The 16,099-nt window shown below is 34.8% G+C and overlaps 1 protein-coding gene across 22 annotated transcripts in view; it reads right to left on the reverse strand.

Moving 5' to 3' along the window:
- RBFOX2 (RNA binding fox-1 homolog 2) overlaps positions 1-16,099 on the reverse strand; it is a 393,928-nt gene that overhangs the window by 36,145 nt on the left and 341,684 nt on the right. For 17 of the 22 annotated variants that reach the window (XR_013179262.1, XR_013179265.1, XR_013179259.1 and 14 more), the window contains 2 exons: positions 7,289-7,435; positions 4,203-4,256 (listed from right to left, as the gene is read on the reverse strand). Coding sequence is in view for 9 of the 22 variants with exons in the window: in XM_077168692.1 (XP_077024807.1) it covers positions 4,203-4,256; positions 7,289-7,435 (201 nt within the window). In the remaining 13 variants the exon portion in view is untranslated. The remainder of the gene's footprint in view (positions 1-4,202; positions 4,257-7,288; positions 7,436-16,099) is intronic. The other 5 variants (XR_013179263.1, XR_013179264.1, XR_013179261.1 and 2 more) reach the window with 1 other exon arrangement.

Consider the following 16,099-nt stretch of genomic DNA (forward strand, 5'->3'; position numbering starts at 1 on the left):
TTTTAAAGGAGAAATCAAAAGCAGATGGTAGTCCTGGGTGTGGCCAGAATACAGAAATTGAAAAATAAAAGAAAACTAAAGCCCATAAAATGATAAAAAATAAATTAAGCCCTTTTGAAATCATATACTTTTAAGTATAATTAAAAAAAAAAATTTCACCTAGCATTACCTATCAGATTTTACTGAAAATCACTACTGAATGCATCTTTAAAGGAAGTATTTTGACCATATATTAAAAGAAATAATTTTCATTTGCACGAAATCAAAAGCTAGGGAAATTGGCAAGAAATTATAGCACACTACTTGTGTCTAAGGCATGGGAATAGAGATTTTATCTTGCCTAACCCCAGCCTAAATTTAAGACTCACCCAAACCCAATCATTCCAGAAACCCATCTGAGGGAAGTAACTGAGAACACATTAACTAAAAATTTGCTAGAAATCTCAATAATTGTTGCTGTGCTCTATCAGGTAGATCTTTAGTAGACTTGGTAATTGGCACTACCTGAAGAGGTGAAGACCTTCTACATATTCAGTATTTATAACATGTCTCTTCAAGGGACAACTATAACAAGTTATTTTGATATAGCTTTATGGAAAACATAAATACTAGAATCTGTGCTTTTTTTATTTAATACACTTGATAATCATCACAAATTGTTATGGGGCTAGGTAAGAAATCAACAGGACGGTGGAAAATCTTAAGTTCAACAACAGAATAAACTTTTGAAAAGCAGCAAGCTATTAGTCAATAAAAGTATCTAGCAGAGAATGCAATGTCAATAATATTGGGGGTTGAACTAGGTGACCATTATTTTAGGGTTCTATTTAACAATCTATGTGAGAAAAAAGACCACAAACAAACACATGAGAATACTAGTAGTGGTTGATTCCCTTTAGTAATTTTCTTTCCACTTTATTCATTAAGCAACATGTTTTACCATTATAATGATTTTTTATAGGGTGTTATTTTAAAATGCATTATTCAATGGATTTTGAGGTCAAATGATTTATAAGGAAAATGGCAATATAATTTTTTGTTCAAACTGGGACATTTTGAGGAATGAAAGAGACATTAATAATTATGCTAAGGCACAGACATAAATTTGGACTACTCTGGATAAACCTTGACACATCGTCATTCTACCTATAAATTCTCTTCTTGTTATTTGTATTACACTTTGTCTTCACTGGTGGAATTTAGAAAATCAATAGCTATACATAGTCATATAATAATCTTCTAGATTCTATTTGAGTAAATCAGTTAATTTTTTGGCAGGGGTACCATTTGTAATCATATCCTAACTACTTTTTCAAAAGGATAGTCTTTGTTTCAGTTAATTACAGAAAATTAGACACAGCTGATTTGTTTTTATGCTTTTTACAAAGGAGCAGGGAGTAAAAAGATTTTTAAAAATCACATGAACTCACTTAAATATATATGTATGCACGTAGGTCCACATTTATAATATATATTCATTCCACAATCTAGATAACACAAATGCAGAATATGAAGGTCAAAGAAGATGAAAGAAAAATAGCCAACAACAACGAAACAACTATTTCCTAGAGTAGAACTTCGAATCTATAGGCAAGGCAGTAAAGGCAGGATACTTGCAGGGAGGCAGGGAGTAGCTATGTAATGCGTACAGTTACATTTTCAAGTGAGTATATTCTAGAGACCTGGGCCGACAGTCCCATTATTTAAAAATAAGATGAGTAAAGGGTCACATTTCTTCCTATGGAGCAATTTGGTTAAAAACTATTTCATATTTAAGTATGGCTTATCTCAGAATTACTTTGTAACTAATTTTATGTTATTGCCTGGAAAAAAAAAAGAATTCAATAAAGCTAACTTATGTACAGAAAAGCACTTTATTTAAAAGCCTGAGCAAACTTTTATTAACTAAACAACAGGACCACACAAGTCTCTTTTTTGCTTTGGTTCTTTTCAAGACACACTGTAATTCAATAGTTAACCTCAAACATAAAAAAAAGAAACTATATTTAATTCACAAAAAAGGAAAGTACTCATTAATTTATCTTAGGTATGGATCCCTGAGGAGGCATCTATTGGTATGACTCCAAAATAAATCTCTATTAAGAGCTTCAGAACAGATTCAAGGGATTCCATTCCAGCAAAGAAAGTTACGGTTAAGAATGGCAAAGAATGAAGAGAAGGTTTCATATCAGTCCTAGAAGGAATGAATTATCTGCTTTGTTTTTAAAACATTTATAAATCAGTGCAGTCTGTCTACCCTTTAGCAGCCCAAAGAAAAAAGGGGGCAATGAGGACACAGCATCAAGCTGAGAGAAGTGGCATGTTTCTGATTCCCCAAAGAGAAAAGGAACGCTTGTGTCATTACTTAAAAATGGAAATTACAAGGGAGAAGCAGTTAGATTAGGTGCCTTTAAAAATTTTTCGTAGCAGGCAAAATTCTTGAAGTCAATGAAAGAAACCTTAAGATCAATTTCCTTTGCTTCACAATAATTCAATCAAATTATTCTCCTGGTAAAAAGCAGTTCTCTATGCCTGATGAAATTATACTGGGCTTTCCATTGTTGGAGTCTAGTTAAGAATATTTTAACTAGTGCAAACACTTAAAACCAAAAATATTCAAAGTATTACTTTGGATAAAAAGTGTGGACAAATAATCTTCAGGTATTTATTTTACAGTCATGTGCCTCCATCACTGTCATTTTTCACCATGTAGCTAAGAAGTAAAAAAAAATAAAAGCATACCTATACAACAAAGAAACAGAAATCCACTGGGAAGACATTATAAGCAAAAATAGTCTCACTGGTTACAGTTTGAATAGATTTCACTTTAAAAATACTTACCAAGTAAGTGCTGGACAAAAGCTTGGGGTATAATTACCTTCTTGATAGTTACCAAATAATTATTATAGTCAGGACTGACTATAAAATGATGATTTTATTAGGAGCATAGAATAGTACGCATATTTGTATTAGTATATATGGGGGCAGAAGGCATATGTAACAATGTAGAAACCTGTTACTAATTTCCAAAGTATGATAAATTTGTAACAGGATATTTAAGAGTGGTAAATATTAATTCATTTATTGGCTTTATTTAGCTTTTGTCAAATTACATTCATAGGAGATTTAATCATGATCAAGAGCTGTTTTCAAAGTTCAACAGAGATGATCAAGAGAAAATTAATTAAAAAACTGCTCCAACCTGAAGATGTAAATGGAACTGAATACAGCAAGGTAAATATTTACAGACTTGGCCGTGACTGATTGTTTCTATGGAGTATATTTCACTTGTCGAGGAAGAAAACTTGCAAATAAAATTTCCCAAAATTCTGTTAAGCAAGTATTTTTTTTACAACACCACTGGAAAGCTATAACGATACCATGCCTTCATTCCTGAAAACCTTACTGCTTACTTTAGTGCACAAAATTCTAAATCACATAGGTGGAGGATATAAAATAGTAAATTAGTAAAGGAAAACAAATTTTAATTAAAAATTTCAGTTCTTATATAGAACACATTTAGACAAAATACATACATAAAATTATACATCTTACTCTTATGTACTCTTATAACACTGTTATTCAATAGCAAAAAAACTCTCACTCATTTTATATGCCATTTAAATGATTCTACAGCCTGAAGCTTCCCCATGTGGGTATGACTTAATGGAGGAAATGGGTTTATAGTGAATTCCTAAGACACTATTCACTGTATTTAAGCCTTGTTAAAATTTAAAAGAGAGAGCAAGTCAATTGAAAACATGAGACATTATATGTTCTAAATATGACATTTTAAAGTTAGATTTTTAAAAGGTATATTCTGATAGAATACAGATTCTCATAGAATTCTAGTTCTCATAGAACTTCATTCTTTCCGGTCCTCTCTATCTTCCTTAAAAAATAAGAAAGCTTAGGACAAATTTAAGTCTTATAAAGGACTGGTGCTTCCTACTTCCTATCTTCCTTACTGCCAAATTCTCTCTTAAAAGTTCACTTGCTCCTACCTTCCTAGCCTACCAATTAAAGTATTAAGATTTGGCCATATGATAGATTATTTTTGAAGATAATCTAACTCAAGGTAGACACTTGGGATTATTTTTTTGAAGGCTTGAAAAATAGCTTATGTTTCCTGAAATATACTATTTAAAATAAAGCAAAACCAAAAAGAAGCCAAGCACACTGGATATTGAAATGGAGCTTACCTTAGAGCCACGTTCATTAAAGATTATTTCTACATCTAGGATTTTGCCAAACTGCTGCAGAAACAAAAATAATAACACTTAATCAAGGGTCATTTCTTTTGAAAAAGGAATGGTTCCCGACCCCCACTATTTAGTTGATGTCCACATTTCTATTTGTTGGTAGGTCCCAATATACTAGTTTCTGGTTTTTTTCTCATCATTGACATTATCCATGTATAAGGGGGAAGCTGTTTTTAGAAGATTTCAGTATCACCCTAATATATATCTCTTCACGTGAATATGAATAAGGGATTTTCCCTGCCTACAAATTCTAAATTTTAAAATGTCTGTTTCCTGAAGTAAATCCAACTAGGTAGAAAGATACACTATTGAAGGCTGTTTTCCCTCCCCCTTCTGATTTACACAAATAATGTTTATTACACAAAAGTTAGAAAATATTTTTAAAAAGGAAAAGGGGAAACAGAAAATAAAGATTATCTACACTCCTACATCTTAAACACAGCCTTCCTAGTGCTTCTACAGACATAGTTATAAGCCAAATAGAATTTAGACACATTCCACATATTGTTTTATAACTTGCTTTTTTTTTTAACTTAATATACTATGAACAACTTCCCAAGTCAATAAATATATTTCTGTGTTATCATGCCCATAGGCTATATGCAATTCCATGACAATTTAACTTTTTTTGGAGACTAAGGATGATTTTATTTATTTCTGCAATGACCATTAAGAATATTTTTAGTAACAGTTTTGCTTAGTAATTATTTAGGTATTTTAACATTTGGAAAAACAATGCTAAAGAAACAAATCCAAATAACTCTATTGTTAGGTAGGTAAACAGTTGATTAGAATGCTATATACAAAGCACAGTAATTATTCGGAGGGGAGGTATACATAAAGTACAAAACTAATCAATACTTGGATGAACTGAATCAAAGCCATGTGCAGTAAATCTCCACACATCTTTTCGGCTCACAATTTTCACATATACCCTTTATCTATTTTACCTGGATTTCAAACCCGACTTTGGGAAATGTTAAAAAAAAAAAAACAAAACAAAACAAACAAAAAAAAAACGAAAAGTGAAAAGAGTAAAACAGGCAACATACTTTCTTAAGGGCTTGACTCATTCTATTCTAATCAAAAAACAGGTAATTAGGGCTCAAATTTCATAATAAGATATTTGGGTTTGATTCTAATTTTATCAAAAAACTAGAAAAATCAAGGAAAGAGAAAAATGTCTTATTTTAGGTAGGAGGGCAATTTATTTTATTTCTCTGACCCTCCTATAAAGCTAAGATTCATACAATATTTGAGTTGGTTTTCTTTTACATTTTCTAATGTATCCTCAAACATGCTTCTGAGGTAAGGATTGCCTTCCTTTTATGGTTAAGGAAAATGAGAAGAAAAGTAGCTATTTGCTGAGTTTACAGAGCTAATAATGGGAGCATGGAATGCCAGCTCTATACCAGTGATGCTGGCCTTCTAAGTAATAGTACATCCTTTGCAAGGAGAAATTTCTTTTGTATGTTACACCTTATGGGAAGGGCATAACAAATTTTGAGAAATCACTGATAACTGATCTAGGCAGATCTTTATTGGACACTATTTTCATGACTCAAGAGAAACCACACATCTGACAGATGAAAATGTACCCCATTTTTGCAGACCGCGAGAGATCAAGATTCATATTATCTCTGCTAATTCAGCAGAAAATTTAATAACTCATGTGTCCAGGAAGTTTCTTCTTATATATAACCTAAGTCTTTTATGTTGCCCTTCATATTTTCTGTTGCCCTCTTTTCTGTAGAGATGGAAAAACAGCTGGTTATCACTTTTTTGTGTGTGAAAACTCTTCTAGTATTTCAAGAATATCATTAAATCTCAGTCTTGGCCTTCTCTTCAATGTGGAAAACACATCTAGGTAATCAGCTATAAGTGATGAAACTTTGCTCCAGTGTCTGGTCCCCAGGAAGTAGCTACAACAAGATTTAAAGAAGGGCACATGCTTGTTGGCAAAGCACTAAGCAGCTATCCTAATTGAATTTTTAAAAACTATTGATTATTTCTTGGTTCTGGGGATCTTAACCATACATCTGACAGATCTTAAGATCTTAAGCTCCCCAGGTGACTGTCATTGTGCAGAAAAGTTTAGCAATCACTACTCTAAAAGAATGTATATATTTGCTCTTTCAGGTGAAACTAAGCATTGACTGATATATTTTCTAAATTTGGTGTGTGACCAGGATGACCAACTTGTCTTGGTTTACTGTAGTTTCTTGATTTTAAGCATTGGAAGCCTCATGTCCCAAAAAACCTCTCAGCAAACCAGACACATGGTCACCCTATGTGTATGTCTTCACTTATTTGGGTGGGTCGTGATTGGTTTACTGGAGTCCTATAAAATAGGAAACATTTTTGAGAATGAGAGATTCAGAGAGAGCAGAGCAAAATGACATAGAAATGAGAAGCAGCGTCCACCAGCCAGCAACCTTTGGAGATGATGAAGGAAAATGCCTCCCAGGCAGTTTCATGAAACAGGAAGCCAGGAGAAGAAGCTAGCAGATGACACCATGTTCACCATGTGCCCTTCCCGATGAGAGAGGAACTCTGACTGTGTTCACTATGTGCCATTCCAGCTGAGATAGAGACTGTGTTTGCCATGCGCCTTCTCACCTGAGAGAGAGAGACCCTGAACTTCATCAGCCTTCTTGAATCAGGTATCTTTCCCTGGATGCCGTTGATGGGACATTTCTACAGACGTGCTTTAATTGGGACATTTTCTCGGCCTTAGAATTGTAAACTAGCCACTTAGTAAATTCCCCTTTTTAAAAGCCATTCTGTTTCTGGTATATTGCATTCTGGCAGCTAGCAAACAAGAAGAGTGTATGAGAACCTTCAAGGCCAAAGTCTCAGAGTAAAGTAGGTGATAGAGCAAGGTTTCTAAAGACTAATGAAAATATTGACTTACCTCAGGATTTTTATCAAACTATTCACAGTTCTACACAATTAATAATGGATAATAACTCATTTGGTGGATTAAGCTTAATTATAAAATTCATAAAAGGACCTCAGAAACTTACCCCAAACATCTGTCGGAGGTCAGGGTCCCGGAAGCGGAAAGGAATATTAGAGACATGTAGCCTTTTAGGGGTAGATTTACTCTCTGAGTTTTCACTACTTTGTGTCTGTGACTGCTGGCCGTCTGTCTGTGCTCCCCCTTCTGTCTGCTAAGCAAAGAAATAAACATTGAAAGAAAAATAAATACAATTACTTCTCAAGAATTATGTATAATAACTAAAGTCTTCTCCCAGCCCCCCAATCATTCTCAGTGTCTTTAAGCAAAATTATAGTTGTCCGTTCAAAAAAGAAAAAAAACAAACAGCTATAATTGAGGGAGAAATTAAAACATTTTCAGACAAAAAAATCACTGAGAGAATTTGTGACCAAGAGACCAGATCTGCAAGAAATACTAAAGGAAATACTAGAGACAAATACGAAGACAGAAGAGAGAGGTGTGGAGAAGAGTGTAGAAAGGAAGACTATGAGTAAGGGTAAAAAGAAGGAATATTAGATATGACATATAAAATCCAGAAGGCAAAATAGTAGAAGAAAGTACTACCCATGCAGTAATAACACTGAATGTTAATGGATTAAGCTCTCCAATCAAAAGACATAGTCTGGCAGAATGGATTAAAAAACAGGACCCATCTATATGCTGTCTCTACTCAAAGGACATGAGGCCAAGGACACAAATGGACATTTACACACCAATGTTTATAGCAGCATTATTAACAATTACCAAGAGATGGAAACAGCCAAAATGTCCATCAACAGACAGTTGGCTAAACAAACTGTGACATTTACATAAGATGGAATATTATGCAGCTGTAAGAATAAATTTATGAAGTATGTAATAACAAGAACGAACCTTAAAGACATTATGCTGAGTGTGATTAGCCAGAAACAAAAGGACAAATACAGTATGGTCTCACTGCTCTGAACTGACATTAGTGAATAAACTTGGAATATTTCGTTGGTAACAGAGACCATCAGGAGATAGAAATAGGGTAAGATATTGGGTAACTGGAGCTGAAGGGATACAGATAGTGCAACAGGACTGAATATAAAAACTCAGAAATGGACAGCACAATACTACCTAACTGTAATACAATTATGTTAAAACACTGAATGAAGCTGCATATGAAAATGTTAGAGGGAGGAGGGCTGGGGCATAAATGAAATCACAAAGAAAGATAGACGATAAAGATTGAGATGGTGTAATCTAGGAATGCCTAGAGTCTATAATGATAATGACTAAATGTACAAATTTAAAAAATGTTTTTGCATGAGGAAGAACAAAAGAATGTCATTACAGCAGTGTGCTGAAAATAGATGGTAATTAGTATTTTAAAATTTCAACTTATGTGTGAGACTAAAGCAAAAAATGTTTATTTGGTACAAATTTATACTTTGACTAGTGCATCTCCTAATATAACTTATGTAGATAGTTGATTGAACACCTTAAGTACGTGGAACTTTGTATAGGACATGAGATTTTGTTGGTTTATCCAGGTGATGCCCCGATGAATCCCAGAGTGATTTGATCAGTGAGTGGAAAACTATTTGCAAACGGGGGAAAACTTAACATCCCCAAGTTGAATTCTTGATATTCTCACAAGCAGTGTGGGCAACCAAAGCTATAGGCTGAGCCCCCAGTCTTGGGGTTTGTTTATATGAAACTTAACCCCACAGGGGACAGGTCAAGCCTACTTAAAATTAGGCCTAAGAGTCACCCCCAAGAGAACCTGTTTTGTTGCTCAGATGTGGCCTCTCTCTCCAGCCAACACAGTAAGCAGACTCACCACCCTCCCCCTGTCTACATGGGACATGACTACCAGGGGTGTGGATCTTCCTGGCAGCGTGGGACAGAAATCCCAGAATGAGCTGAGATTCAGCATCAAGGAATTGAGAAAAACTCTAGAATGAGCTGAGACCCAGCATCAAGGGATTGAGAAAATCTTCTCCGCCAAAAGGGGGAAGAGGGAAATGAGACAAAGTGTCAATGGCTGAGAGATTCCAAACAGAGTCGAGAGGTTATCCTGGAGGTTAATTAAGTAGATATCACCTTGTTATCCAAGATGTAATGGAGAGGCTGGAGGGAACTGCCTGAAAATGTAGAGCTGTGTTCCAGTAGCCATGTTTCTTGATGATGATTGTATAATGATATGGCTTTCACAATGTGACTGTGTGATTGTGAAAACCTTGTGTCTGATGCTCCTTTTATCTACCTTGTCAACAGATGAGAGGAACATATGGAATAAAAATAAATAATAGGGGGAACAAATGTTAAAATAAATTTAGTTTGAAATGCTAGTGATCAATGAAAGGGAGCAGTAAGGGGTATGGCTTGTAAAATTTTTTTTTTTCTGTTTGTTATATATTTTTCTATTGTCTCTTTGTTTCTTTTTCTGAATTGATGCTAATGGTCTGGGAAATGATCATGATGATGAATATACAACTATGTGATGATATTGTGAATTGCTGAGTGTATGTGGTGGGAATGTTTGTGTTTCTTGTAATTTTTTTAATTAATAAAAATTTAAAAAAAAGCAAAAACAAAAAACAAAAAACAAACAGCTATCTATGTTGAAAGTACTATAATCTACAAACAAAATATAGATCTTTTGAATATTTATAGTATATTATTAAAATGGGAGATGAGGGACACAGAATCACTAAGTGCCTTGCATAAGGGCACATGGAGATTACATTAGGATAACTGAAGATACAAAAATAGTACTTTTATTCTTAGATTTTTAGTAGACTTATCTTTTGAGATTTTTCTGTTTCCAAATGAAGAGTCAATAGCGCTTAGTTGTGGAAACAATTGCATTTTTGGTCTATCATTTCAGATTCTCTCAAGGTAATAAAATAAGGGATTTTTTTTTTCTTTTACTTCGTTTCCTCTATGACTTCTAGAGTTTATGATTACTGGGTTGCCAAAGTATTAAATGATATTATTTATGAAGAGAAGACATCTAGTGACAATGGGCAATTTGCTTGAAAACTAAAAAGCTTTTTACTTGGAAACTAAGCTGTACTCTCCTTCAAAATTCATACAATTCTAGCTAATTTTATAGCACAGGGGGAGACATCTTTCTGTAGCCCTGAGCAAATGTGTATTTAGCATCAAAGAATCTAACTGTTGGAAATGATCCTGACTAATCTACTATACAACATATCAATGCTTTGTGTGCATGTGTGTATAGTAAAAGAGTGTGAGTGTGGGTTTGCATTTTTTATCATGAATCTCTTTTTGTGATACCCCAGGCATATGTCCATCTAATTTTTTTCACTAAATCCTCGAAATAAAATTGCTATGTGAGAAGCATTTCTGATAAATAACTAACAAGTGTGACATTCTAGGCATGCAAAAAGACATTTATTTTGAAGCATTCTTCTGGCAATTTAAGAACCTTATGTTTTCAATTTCCTATGAATTGCATGTTAAATTGATGGCTTGCTGAGCTGATCAAACCAACATACCTAAAAAACAGGATTAGGATTTGCTGTTCTTACTATCTCAATTGAGACAGAACTGAATCCCCACAGGTTCTTCTGCATCCTATAGGAAGGATCTCCTCCCTCTGAACCAATGTCCAAGCTAAAAGAAACTGAATCAGAAATGCTTTTGACTTGTAGATGTTAGGAACCATCTTGAAATGAAGTTTGAAACTTTAAAATATAAAGGATACTCAGGAATAAACTCCAAATGAAAACCAGCTTTTCAAGTGTCAATCTAAGTGATGGCAGTTTTTAAAAATTTCATTCCATTTAGGCCCTCAGATGGTCTAAATGTACAAAGATTTATGATGTAAAAATAGCAGAAAAGGGAAGAGCTATGAAGCAATGTTCTGTGAAAGTGCAAGGTTTTCAATCATCAATTTGAGCACAATGCAGATTGCACAAAATAAATTCAAGTCAAAGATGAAATTCACTAAGTTACTAAAACAGCATCATGGACATCAATATGCAGTCAAAGCAGTAGGCATCAATACAACTAATGCCATTCAAGCACTTTCAAATTTGCCTCTTACATCTCACAGCTGTATTACATAAAACACTTTCTTCAATCAAACTTTAAAACCACCAGATCTTATCTGCAGGATGACAGTGCATCACTCTGAGAGGAGTTAAAACAACTTATTCTACAAGATCCAAACCACACATTTACATATACATATACGTAGTCCATGCAACTTGAAATAATGTGTATGAAGAAGCCGTATAATGAAACCTAATGATTATTAATGAGTACTTATTTGTTGTTGTGGAGAGTTCTTTGCTGCCTGTTCTAGTTTGCTAGCTGCCGGAATGCAACACACCAGAGACGGATTGGATTTTAATAAAAGGGGATTTATTTTGTTGGTTCTTCAGAGGAAAGGCAGCTAACTTTCCACTGAGGTTCTTTCTTACGTGGAAAGCACAGGATGGTCTCTGCTGGTCTTCTCTCCAGGCCCCTGGGTTCCAACAACTTTCCCCGGGGTGGCTTCTTTCTGTATCTCCAAAGGCCTGGGCTGAGCTGCTAGTGCTGAGATGAGGAATGCCGAGCTGCTTAGCAGTGTTACCTTGCAATCTCTCATTTAAGCACCAGCCAATTAAGTCAAACATCACTCATTGCAGCAGACACGCCTCCTAGCTGACTGCAGATGTAATTGGCAACAGATGAGGTTCAACTACCGCTGGCTTAGGTCCGCAGCAACAAGACTAGGTATGCTCACCTGGCCAAGCTGACAACTGAATCTAACTAACACACTGCCCTAAAGACAATTTGAGGAGGAGGTCAGAAGCCAGACTGGTTAATTTTGCAGGCTTGTACTGAACACGTGTATCAAAAGTATGAAATTTTTAGTTTAGGGAGATTTGTTAAGTGGAAAAAGTGAACTATCATTTCTAAAATTCTCAAATCTTGTGATTTAATGTGAATTTTTAAATTGAAGCATAACATACATAGATAAAAATGCACAAATCACAAGTGTACAGTGTGAATGAATTTCACAAAATAAATACACTCATGTAACCTTCGAATTAGACCAAGAAACAGAATTCCTGGAGCCCCCTCAAGCCACATTCCAGTCACCATTCTCTTGCCAAAGGGCCACCATATATGAGTTCTAACTCCTTAGATAAGATTTTTTTTTGATTTAATAGAAATGGAATCGTATGGTATTTGTACTCTTTTGTGCATGGCCTCTTTCCCACAACCTTATAATTGTCTAATACGCACTGCTATAATTCATCCACTCCTATTCCATTATATTAACATACAGAATTTTTCAAGCTGTTTCCAGTTTTTGGCTATTAAGAAAAGTTTCTATAAACACCTTTGTTACATGTCTTTTGGTTCACAAGAGCAGGCATTTTGTTGAGTGTACGATGTATACATACTCCGCTTTGATACTACCAATTTTCCAAAAGGTAACTGTACTAATTTAACTCTCATTAACTGAGTACTAGAGCTCTAGTTACAATTACTGTAGTTTCCATGAATTATTTTAGTGGGAGGTGGCAATATTATAGTGTGGATTTAATTTGCATTTCCCTGAAGAGTAATGAATTATGACATTTTTATAAGTTTTTGGCCATTTTGATAATCTCGTTTGTAAAATGCTGTGCAAATCCTTTGCCCATTTTCTATTAGTTTGGCCTTTTTGCTTAATGATTCATAAATCAATAAGTTCTTTATGAATTCTGGGTTTGAGTACTTTTAAGTTCTGCAGTCAAGCCCTTAGATTTTTTTTCATTCTTAGCATATGATCATTCCGTTCTACATATATAATCAGTAATTCACAATAGCATCACATAGTTGCATATTCATCATCATGATCATTTCTTAGATCATTTGCATCAATTCAGAAAAAGAAATAAAAAGACAGCAGAAAAAAATTCATACATACCATACCCCTTATCCCTCCCTTTCATTGATCATTAGCATTTCAATCTAAATTTATTTTAACATTTGTTCCCCCTATTATTTATCTTTATTCCATATATTTTACTCATCTGTTGATAAGGTAGATAAAAGGAACATGAGACACAAGGTTTTCACAATCACACAGTCACCTTATGAATGCTATATCATACAATCATCTTCAAGAAACATGGCTACTGGAACACAGCTCTACATTTTCAGGCAGTCCCTTCCAGCCTCTCTGTTCTGCCTTAACTAAAAGGGTGATATCTATTTAATGTGTAAGAATAACCTCCAGGATAACCTCTTGACTCTGTTTGGAATCTCTCAGCCATTGACAACCTTATTTTGTCTCATTTCGCTCTTCCCCCTTTTGGTGGAGAAGGTTTCCTCAACCCCTTAATGCCAAGTTACAGCTCATTCTAGGATTTCTGCCCCATGTTGCCAGGAAGGTCCTTACCCAAAGCCCTTAGATTTTTAACATAAAAATTTTAATTTGCTGGTATCATCACCTGGAATGCTCTACCACCAAAATAGCTAATTCAAACATCCTACTTATCTCTCTACCTGCTTAAATATCCCTACCACAACATGATTTAACCTCAGTGGAACCTACAAACATTGACTCTCCGCTTCCTATCATTCAGTCATTACCTGTCTTCACTGCCCTTTCTATCCAATTTAGGTTTCAGAACCTTGGCTTGCAAATGAAAAAGTTCCTTCCAGTTGCAAGCCAAGGAACTCTCTGTTGGAGACCGAATTGTGCCCTCCACAAAAGACATGTTCAAGTCTTAATCTTTGTTGTTGTTGGTGTGAAACCATTTGTAAATAAGATCTTTGAAGATGTCATTATTAGCTAAGGTGTGGGCTCACTTGTGAATAGGATCTTGAAAGAGTCTATTTTGATGAGGTCAAATTGAATAAGGGTGGGGCTTTAATCCACATGGCTGGGTGCAGTCTTTGTAAGCAAAGGAAATTGGACACAGAAGTAGAAGCCACAAGTCAGAAGCCAGAGAATGAACCAGGTTGCTTGTGGTGAAGGCAAAGTTGCAAGCCAAGGAATTTCAAGGACTGTGGCAAGACAGCACCAGAACATTATTACAAACTCTGGGAGAAAACACAGCCTATTGAGAGCTTGATTGTGGACTTTTGGCCTTCAAAATCATCAGAGAATAAATACCTGTTACTTAAATCAATCAGTGTGTGGTATTTGTCACAGCAGCTCATCCAAATGAAGACATTCTCTTTGGTTGACCCTGCCAACAAAAGCTGCAACTTTGAATTAACTCAACTGTTAATTTCATCTGTCTGAACATGGACAGGTAACTGTTGCTAGAGGAAAAATCATTCAACATGGTCATTAACCTAAAATGGGCCCTCAATACTGTCTGTCAATCTCACCAACTTTCTTTAGCCACCTAGTGTTCCTACTTTCAAAAATACTGCTTCAAATTCTTTCACTCTCTTCAAAACTTCATGACTTTGCAAAGGAGAAGCTAAGCCTACTTATAATTATGCCAAAGAGGCACTCCCAGAGAACCTCTTTTGTTACTCAGATGTGGCCTCTCTAAGTCAATTTTACAAATAAACTCACTATCTTCCCCACTACATGGGACACAACTCCCAAGGATGTGAAATCTCCCTGGCAATGTGGGACATGATTCCCAGGGATGAACTTGGATCTGGTATTGTGGGATTGAGAAAAGCCTTCTTGACCAAAAAGGCTAAAAGAAATAGAGCAAAATAAAGTTTCAGTGGCTAAGGTATTTCAAATACAGGTCATTCTGGAGGTTATTCTCATGCATTTTATAGATATTTCTGTTTAGTTTCTAATGTGTTAGAACAGCTAGAAGAAAATACCTGAAACTGTTGAACTGTAATCTAGTAGCCTGAATTCTTGATAATGACTGTATAACTAAATAGCTTTTATGGTGTGACCATGTGATTGTGAAAACGTTGTGACTAACACTCCCATTATCCAGTGTATGGGCAGATGAGTAAGGAAATAAGAAAATAATGGGGGTGGGGTGGGGAGATAAGGGGTATGGGATGTTTTAGGTGCTCTTTTTTATTTATTTATATTTTTTAAGTAATGAAAATGTTCTAAAATTGATTGTGGTGGTAAACGCACAACTCTATGATGCTATTGTGCGCCAGTGATTGTATACTTTGGCTGATTATATGGTATGTGAATATATCTCAATAAAATTGCATTAAAAACTTACCGATAATTATAATTTGAATTATGGTTTTAAATAACTAAGAAATTTAAGATATCTTTAAAACAATTAGAAATTTGAACATTAAATATTTGATATTAAGGAATTATCACTGGATTTTTTAGCAGTGATAGTGGGGTAAAAGTGTTCTTATTTTTAAAAGTACAAAGTAAAATATTTAGAAACATTATATATTCTAAATGTTTTATTTAGAAACAAACAAAACACTCAGAGGTCTTTCCTTCTTTCCACTCTCACAATTTTGTTGAGAAATGGGAATTCCAGGTAAAACAGCAACTTTTTATACTATATGCCAGACCCTGCTCTAAGCCTTTTAATACCAATTAATACTTAAACAGTGTTTACTAGTTGCTAAACACTGGGCTAAGTATTTTACATATTTTTATTAATTCAATTATTTCAACAATCCTATCAGTAGGTACTAATTTTTTATCCCAATTTTACAGATGAGAAGATGGAGGAATGGAAAGATGCCCTAAATAACGGAGGAGGGACTTTAACCCAGGCAGTCTGGCTCCAGAGTATATGTTCTTAACAACTGCTTTATACTGTACTTTACATGGGTTATTTTCTTTAACCCTTGCAATAACACTATGAGGCCAATTCACAGGGGGAGAAATCAAGGCATAGAGAGTTAAGTGGGTTAACTGCCCAGATCACACAGTAAGCAGCATAGTAGG

Source organism: Tamandua tetradactyla, chromosome 7, assembly GCF_023851605.1.
Source record: "Tamandua tetradactyla isolate mTamTet1 chromosome 7, mTamTet1.pri, whole genome shotgun sequence".
Lineage (NCBI taxonomy): Eukaryota > Metazoa > Chordata > Mammalia > Pilosa > Myrmecophagidae > Tamandua > Tamandua tetradactyla.